Below are 9,101 nucleotides of genomic sequence, written 5' to 3'. Positions count from 1 at the left end.
TTCTCGAGATAATTTATACATCTTATAAACAAGATCAGCGCCACAGTACTCATACTATATCTTTCTAGAAAAACCCCTGAATATCATTTAAAACGTTTAAAGCAACAGTCAGGAATGTTTCTAACGTAAGAGACGGCCATCTTTATGTTCTGCACACTGTGACTAACAAAGTGGGAGAAGAGACGCAAAATTGTGTCTAAATAAACATGAGAATGTCCAAAACATTAGATAACAGGACATTTTCCTCACCATTTAACTACATTTAATTCCCATTTGTTCATTTCTGACCGTCACAATTCTTTACCTTCACTTTCCCAGGGGTTTTCCTTTTGAATATGATGATAATCTTTTCTCGAACTGCTTTGATTTGCAGTCCGTAGATAATAGCATTCATAGCCGGAGAGACCATGTGGAGCAAGATGGACGCCAGCTTCCTGTGATCCGATAGGTGAGGGAAGCGGTGCAGGATTGATGATGATGCAGCCTGAGAACAGCAGGATGGCGTACGCGGCCAGGTGAGTGGCGCAGGTCTGCAGCGCCTTGCTGTTCAGAGCCTTGTTCTTACTGCGCAGACACACCATGGCGATGCTCAGGTAGGTGAGCATGACGCTGCACAGGGAGGATCCCAGGATGAGCATGCGGTGCCGAGGCCGTAGATGTGGATGATGAGAACGTTTTCGCAGGACAGCTTGAACAAGGAGGCGTTGTCGCAGAACGGGTTGAGGATAACCCTCCTGCAAGGCAAGGCAAGTTTATTTATAAAGCACTTTTCAACACAAGGCAATTCGGTACCACTTTACAATAAGACTACCCTTATAAGGAATCATAAAGGGTTTATAATAAGGTTATGAATAGGTTGTTAGCTTATTCATGATTTATAAAGTGTTCACAACATGATTAATAAATGAATTACAAACTATTCATGAACCATTTATAAGGGTAGTCTTATTGTAAAGTGGTACCGGCAATTCAACGTGCTTTACAAAAATGAAAGATATAGAGTGCCACAGTGACTCGTCCTAAAACCCGGAAGTAAACTCCTTCCGGTTCGTTTGACAAAAAAGCAATGCAATTTCTCCATAGAATTTTGATAATCATAAACCTATCGATCATAAATCTATCGATTAGATTTATGATTCGAAAATGATAAAGGTAGGGTAGACATGTGGAGATTATCCGACTGAACAAAACGTGATCCGTCTCTTAAATGTGTGTCAACCACAGACATTATTTCCAGCTATTTTCCAAAATCCTATGGAGAAATTGCATTGCTTTTTGTCAAAGGAACCCATGCGCAGCTTACTTCCGGGGTTTAGGACGCGTCACTGTGGCACTCTATTAAGAGCATAAAACACCTTAGAAACATTAAAAAGCAAAGATAATAAAACATGAATAAAAGTTACAGTGCAGTTTAAGATGTGAATAGTTCAATTAAAAGTAACAGCAAAAAGAAAGTCTTCAGCCTGGATTTAAAAGTAGTAAGAGTTGCAGCGGACCTGCAGGTTTCTGGGAGTTTGTTCCAGATATTTGACAATATCCCTAGCCAAATTCTCACATTCCTCTATCTAGTCTTCCCGTGAAATTATAGTTCTTTTGACAGTTTTCTAAGCTTTTTATATTCCTTTCATCCTTCTCTTTCATCCATTTTGAATCCCCAGACAACACATTTTCCCCTGGTTTACTGTTACACGAACCCATCTTAGACAATTTAACCACCTGCAGCGAGACAGACGCACACTGAGGCCGATGAGGATCCCCACCAGCAGGAAAGAGATCGACCACGCCCACACCGACAGACCCAGCACCATCCTGTGGGTCATGATGGTGGCGTAACGCAGCGGCTTGCAGATGGCCACGTAGCGATCGAACGCCATGATGATCAGCACGGTGTGAGCGATGCATGCATGGAAGTGAGCACAGAAGGCCTGGAGGACGCACTCATCATAGGACATGAAGCGCTGAGACATGGGGATAAACACGTCACTCAGGATCCTCGGGATGATGGCGGAGGCCCCGAACACATCGTTAATACTCATTGTGCAGAACAGCAGGTACATGGGCTGGTGCAGGCTGCGCTCCATGCTGATCAGAACCACCAGGCCGATGTTGGACACCATGATGAAGATGTAGATGAGGAGGAGGAGGATGAAGGCAGGGACGGAGGACTGAGGCGTGACCTTCAACCCCTCCACAATTAGAACATCCAAATCTAAAGTTTGGTTCTCCATTCTGCGAGGGGAGGATCCTGCAGAGAGAGAACAGTGACTGTGATGTGCAGTGCAAAGTTAAATACACTTTACAAACAAAGGAAACTACAGGAGTATAAAGGATCTTCTAAATATGCTGCATGTTTTGTAACTGAAGGCCGAACTCACAGTTAAAGTCCTTTGCGAACACTAAACCTGCAACAATTAGAAAAAAAGTAGATATTTAATTTCCAGAATGAAGCTCAAACTGTGATCATACAAAAGAGCATTTTGCTGCTTATGTGGCATTTGCAAGTATTTAAGTGAAGAGACATTTGGTGCAAAATGTGCCCTTTAATATGCATATGAGCCTCTTTGCAAAGTCATACCAATTCACAAAGATCAGCGCTAACAGTCATGGTGAAATATTTAGCATCTTCAGTGAGTTGTGTTCACTCAAAGCATTTTATCTGAGGGGTCTCGCCCAGACTTTCCACTGGTAATGACTGCGTTGAAATGTCTTTCTTAAATTGTGTGCGGAAAAGATTATTTTACAATTGAATTTCCAAGATTAAAGATATTTACAAGTGCATTTCAGATATGTACCGACATGATCATCAAGATGATTATATTTCACATCATTAATCAGAGTAGAAGTACACAGTTGAAGATTGAAATACTCAAGTATAAGTACTTCAGAATTGTACTTACACAGTATATGAGTAAATGTAGAAAGAAACTGAAATAAAGAACTTATTAAGAACTCATGAGAAGTAAGTTCTAGATATCTGAACAACAAGTTTTACTATTGACTTCTATTCAAACTCAATTACAGATATCTATAATTCATTTTTGACATTTAATAACTCCACATTTTGACTATAAAAAAACAGCAGCCTGATATTTAGAGAGAAGAAGCATCAGCCAATTTCTCTTTGACATAGTTTACCATCACTTATGATCCCAACATTTAAAACAGACAAGAATGAACATAATATCTGTCACATTTTCAAAGAATAAAGTCACATCAGCTGTGTACAAAACATTTAAAAAATATATCTAAAGCCAGAGTATCTTCTGCATGACTCTATGAGAGACTTTAAGAAAACTGCAGCTGGTTGTAGAAACATATAATAAAACATCCTGAAAATGTTAGGGTTAGAAATAACGAGACTTAACTAAATATAAGCTAATTAAATAAACTAACTAAATAAAATACAAGAAGTCATAAAGCAAATCTGATATGCAATAGTTACATTTTGTGCGTGTACTAACTTCAGTTTTGTGAAGTTATTTTAAAGTTCAAGCCTTGCAGTGAAGCTATTAGAGATTTGATAGCCTAAGTAAACAGGGGAAAGTTTGATAAAGTGTGTGTGAGAGTGTGTGAGGCTCACCTCTGACGGGGACCTCCTCCAGCCTGACGGAGGTGAACTGTAAATACTTTTTATAATCTGATGGAGACTGGGACTCCAACCAGGAGGGTGTACTGGCTTCCCAGTGCCCTACAGGCAACCCTCAGGGCCTTTCACTGAGTCATTAACTTGTTTTGGTTTCAACTTTTTCAAACTCCTCAAAACTTTCATGCAACCTTTATTTTTGATTTGGAAATACATTGAGGTAAAGCCCAAAAACAACAACAAGATTTCCTAGCCACCAAACACTCCAATAATAAACCAAACAATAAATAAAGCAGTTAAAATATATGGCCAATGGATAAACCATCACAAGTAATCTGATGAACAGCATGCATGTGTAAAAGACACCATTGTCCAAGACTGATAAGAAGTTCCCCACAAGTGGCCCTACTACAATTAATAGACATGGTTGTACTTTAAAATAAAGTTTATCCCATTATAAATGTAGCTTGTGGAGTAAATTCACAAGCTAACCTGCAGTATACTACTTTTACTTAAGTACTTGATCTGAGTACTTCTCCCCACCTTACACGTAATTGAGGCAAAGAACTCTGAGTTAAGGAAGTTGAAAACGGTTGCATTTCTCCGTATGAATAAGATGCCTTTTGGCCAGCTGATGGACAGATTGCTTGTGTTTCCGCGAAAATACTTATGGCAAACGAGCATTGACCACATTGAGCTCTGTAGATTAGATTGTCACTTTTGAACGCTATGTTCTCCACCGGCGGATCTCTGTGTGCAAACTCAGTTTACTTGTGTAAAGGTACTTTTTATTTCATTGTCGTTTTAGTGCGTTGTTAGGATTTCAGATCAGGGTTTTAACATTTCAGCAAGTGGAATAGTTTTATTCACATGTATTTACAGTATTGTGTCATTTACCCCCCATCAGTGTATATATGATGGTGGAGGTCACATATGCAGAAGTATTATTTTAAGAAACACATTAAGTTGACGAAACACTCAAGTCAAATGTAATTAAAGTCAGATTCACTCGTGTCTTAGACGGGGCAGTGATATCATAAACTGTTAATGTACGCATTCAAACACTCTGTATTTATTTTATTTTTTTACCACTTGTTCTGTATTCACCTTGCAGCAGCTATGTGGCTTTATCCTCGTTCATCTGTTTAAGTCATGGATGTTTAAAGTTGAACTTCTTCATATTTGTCTAACATGATAGTTTTACTTTTCAGAGAAACCCTGGGTTGATTTACCGAGTTGATAACCAGCGCCGTAGGACAGCTTAGCGAGATCGCGTTTGTTAGGGTTAGTTAAACCAGATATCTCAAACATATCCAGGGTATGTTGAACTGGCTTCGTCGTACAGGGCACAGGTGTCACCCTGGAGACGGTTGCCTTCAACTCGGCATGTTTTCATTGTTTCTGTCAGCGTGGATCAGATGAGGAGGGGGGGCAACACGATGCATTTAACTGATTCTTTTATCTCTGTACAATAAACGACATGCTAACCAACATGTAGCTCAGATCAGAGACGTCACGGTTTTTTACATACAGATGAAGCGTCTTATTTTGGACAGTTTAAAGTGCGAGGGTCGTGATCGGTTCATGCACGTTCCGTGATGGCCGGCCGGCCCCCAGTCAGACTTGATACCGCCCCCATGATAAATACATTTAATTATTGTGAAGCCAGCTGCAATGGATCATTGATCCACCAGGGGGTGCAGTGGGGTTCCACACTGGAGTCATGTGAAATCAACTTCTAAATAATAGATGTTGTTTAGTCGGAAAAAACGAACGAGCCGGCTCTCCCGATTTTTAATCCTAATTTAATCATCATCATTGATGTTTATGTTCGCCGAATTGACATGAAATCACTGACAAATATGAATATTCTGTATTCAACTTCATTGAAACGATCAGGATGGGTGTTATTTTTCCCCACAATGACCAAGTCGCTGCAAATGATCCCATGTATTACATGTACATGGCCACATTCTCAACAAAGTTACGTAACGAAACATTCTGTATTCCTTGCTTACTTTTTATTTAATGCTTTATAACAGCTGGAATAGTTCGTTTAGAACAGGCACCTCACTCGCAATCTGCTCCTCCGCAACGCCTACCACCTACCTCCGGCTGAAATTATGAATGTACAGTAAGGCATAGTAATCATAGATAACACGGCAGGGTCCGTTACAGTTTGTTTTCATCTGATTTCAAATATTTCAAATGTCTGAAGTTAATAAATACATTCTCAGTGTTCAAGTCAATAATAGTCATATAAGAAAAGTACTGATCTAATAACAGAGATTTTATAAGGACTTTTCAATGTTCGACATCGCTCATGTGAAATACAGTAAACTGGATGTTGTGGTGCCGAGAGGCGGGGTATCAAAAGTACAAGCTAAACTTTTATTTAGCATCTGAACACACTTGTAAACAACGTGATGCCCGGGAAGCGAAGACCCGGCGGAAACAGCTGGTCTGGTTCACTAAAATGTCCGTGTACAGTATATCTGGTACTAATGTATAGCGGATCTTTGTTAAGATCCATATGTCACGGATAGATATTATATATAGAGATGGGATGGCAGAAGGTGCTATATATATATATATATATAATTCCAAAGCTGGTAAAGACCTTTCAAATTTAGCAATAATAGTCATATAAGAAAAGTACTGATTTGTTCTTGAATATTATAATAAAATAAACACCGGCTGTTGTTATGCCTGCTGTAACGTTTACTTTCTCCGTTCTCCGCTTAAGTAATTATTACTTCCTGGTTAGCTTTCCGCTCGAAATTTAAATCTGAAAATGGCAAAATAACGGAGAAAAAAACGTTCACAGAGAAGACGACAACAATTGTCACTTGCACTTGTCATTTAGCATCTGAACACACTTGTAAACAACGTGATGCCCGGGAAGCGAAGACCCGGCGGAAACAGCTGGTCTGGTTCACTAAAATGTCCGTGTACAGTATATCTGGTACTAATGTATAGCGGATCTTTGTTAAGATCCATATGTCAGTAGAGATGGGATGGCAGAAGGTGCTATATATATATATATATATATAATTCCAAAGCTGGTAAAGACCTTTCAAATTTAGCAATAATAGTCATATAAGAAAAGTACTGATTTGTTCTTGAATCAACTTTTTTATGGAAAATGTTTTATGTAATTTTATTTCATTTTAAATAAAATGAAAGACATTCACAGTTAATGTAATTAGATATACATTATTAATGCCATACATTTTTAAATGTAATTAGATATACATTATTAATGCCATACATTTTTGCATAAATATTTATTCAGTATGATAGCTGTCTAACAGAAGTTAAATCCATTTCTCACTTATTCTGACAATGTACTTAACCCCAAATAAAAGAACCCAATAAAAATAGTTGTTAAATAATAGTGAAGTCACGTTGTAATAACAATAACTCATCTCTCTCGGTTTTTTTTGTTTTCTTTGTGTGCTTTGCCAAAAGCCACTGTGTCAAGTGTCCTAGTTGGGTTACCGTAACGAACAGCAGCCGGCTCTCGATTTTTAATCCTAATTTAATCGTTTATGTTCGCCGAATTGACATGAAATCACTGACAAATATGAATATACTGTATTCAACTTCATTAAAATGTTATTAACGTGCCTAAACTCAGTAATTCACTAAAAATTACTGATCCCTCCGCGTCGCGGAGGGATCTTGATCCCTGGGTGTTATTTTTCCCCATAATGACCAAGTCGCTGCAAATTATCCCGCTTATTACATGGCCACATTCTCAACATAGTAACGACATGACTCCCAATATTAATTAAAATGCTTTTATGGATTTAGAAAATATTTTTATTGATTTAAAACATAGTTCTATGTATTGATTTAAATTGACATGCATCCGCTAAGAAAAATAGTCCGTTGGTACCGTTTTTTAAACAGTCAGAATGAAACGGCAGCTCTCAGCTGTGTGTTCACACTCCTAACTCTGATCTTTCTTTTCCAACAGTTAAGTTAACTGTAGGTTACTCTGAGTGACAAGCTTACAGTTAGTGAAGTAACACTTTTTTTTTGTGAGTCACGACCTCGCTGTTTCATTCTAACATAACGCTCCAAATATGACTGTTTCCACTCGGACTTCAATACAGCAACACCATTGTTTGGTTTCCATGGTAGCGTGTCTCTTTAGTAGCGTGCACTCCTTTCCTGTAAATTACAGGTCCAGCCAGGCAAAACAGTAATATGAAATATGAACGTTAGTTTTTAACTGAAATGATCAAATAAAGTCAAAATGTCACAGTGTTTACAAACATTGACCATACCGTTCACCAGCCCCCACCCCACTCTTTGTTTAAAACGAATTGGCCATCGGAATGTGTGTGTCCCAACCCCCCCCTGTGATATCTCTTCACAGGGGGGAGAGAGTTAGACGCTCGTGAATTGTCAACGGGGGGGGGGGGCCTCTCTGCACGGAGGAGCCGCGGAGAAGTGAATCACAGTGATCTGCTATTTTAAAGTAAATTCAACACATATCGACCCTAAATATAGCATATATTAAGAACGAGAAAGTGTTAACATCGTTTTTTGTAAACATATGACCAATGTGCGAGGGTGATGACATCAGAGCATCGTCCTATGGGCTTAGCCCCGGACAGGTACAACAGGTATTCACTCAGAGGGGGGTAGTTACCCATTTACATGTCAAAAAGCAACATACAGTAGGCGGGTGGGGGATGGTGAACGTTTACATTTCTCTACAGCAGTGGTTCCCAAACTTTTTGTGCCCAAGGCACACCAAAGGACAAGTAAAAATCTCAAGGCACACCTATTGTGCGAAATAGCCCTTATAACACGTGTTATCACTCATATCATGTAAAATATCTGTAAATGTGCATAATTATTTACTAATGCCAAATAAAATGTATAGATAGAACAATCAGTGGTTCAAGTTAGTATATTCCTCAGTGTAACATATCCACTAGTTGCAAAGCTTAAACATTTTTATATATTTTTTTATTTTAAGGGAAAGGATGTTTTCACTACTCAGTTTGTCAACTATGTTACGGACAAACTTGATGTCATTACAATCATTTGATTAAGTCCTGCACTTCAAGTAAAATCAAATTTGAAAGGCTCTTGAGTCTATTCTACCATATATCCAAAGATTTTTTAAAGTTTAAAAAATAATTGTATTAAAGTTTTGTTTTTTCATGTGATATGTTCAGCACTGTCATTAAGTTTAGGGATATTTTGTATTATAAAACTACCATACAGGTCATTTTGATAGTTTTAAGAGATGTCATGTAAAACTCCAACCTGTGTAGATATACATTATACTATAAAGGATATCAGAAGCACTATTTTAGATATTTTAAATTTGAAAAAATGAGGTGCAACATAGTTGACAATGAAAGTCAAACATTTGACGCAAATAACATAGTTGACTGGACACATTATTAACCATCAGCACTATGTTAATTTCAAGGCAGAAGTGCAAAATTCCATTGATAATGATGTGTAATGACGTCTACATGTCGTACAAATT

At 38.2% G+C, this 9,101-nt stretch overlaps 1 protein-coding gene across 1 annotated transcript; it reads right to left on the bottom strand.

Moving 5' to 3' along the window:
• Positions 1 to 277: 277 nt before the first annotated feature.
• On the bottom strand, positions 278 to 2,228 carry LOC117469529 (olfactory receptor 5B17-like). Its single transcript, XM_034113957.1, is given in 4 exon segments — positions 278 to 469; positions 471 to 643; positions 646 to 734; positions 1,717 to 2,228. Coding segments are annotated over 4 exon segments (966 nt in total).
• Between the last annotated feature and the right edge of the window lie 6,873 nt (positions 2,229 to 9,101).

Source organism: Trematomus bernacchii, unplaced genomic scaffold (assembly GCF_902827165.1).
Source record: "Trematomus bernacchii unplaced genomic scaffold, fTreBer1.1, whole genome shotgun sequence".
In the NCBI taxonomy this organism is placed as follows: Eukaryota; Metazoa; Chordata; class Actinopteri; order Perciformes; family Nototheniidae; genus Trematomus; species Trematomus bernacchii.
This window is presented reverse-complemented; position numbering and strand designations above follow the sequence as displayed.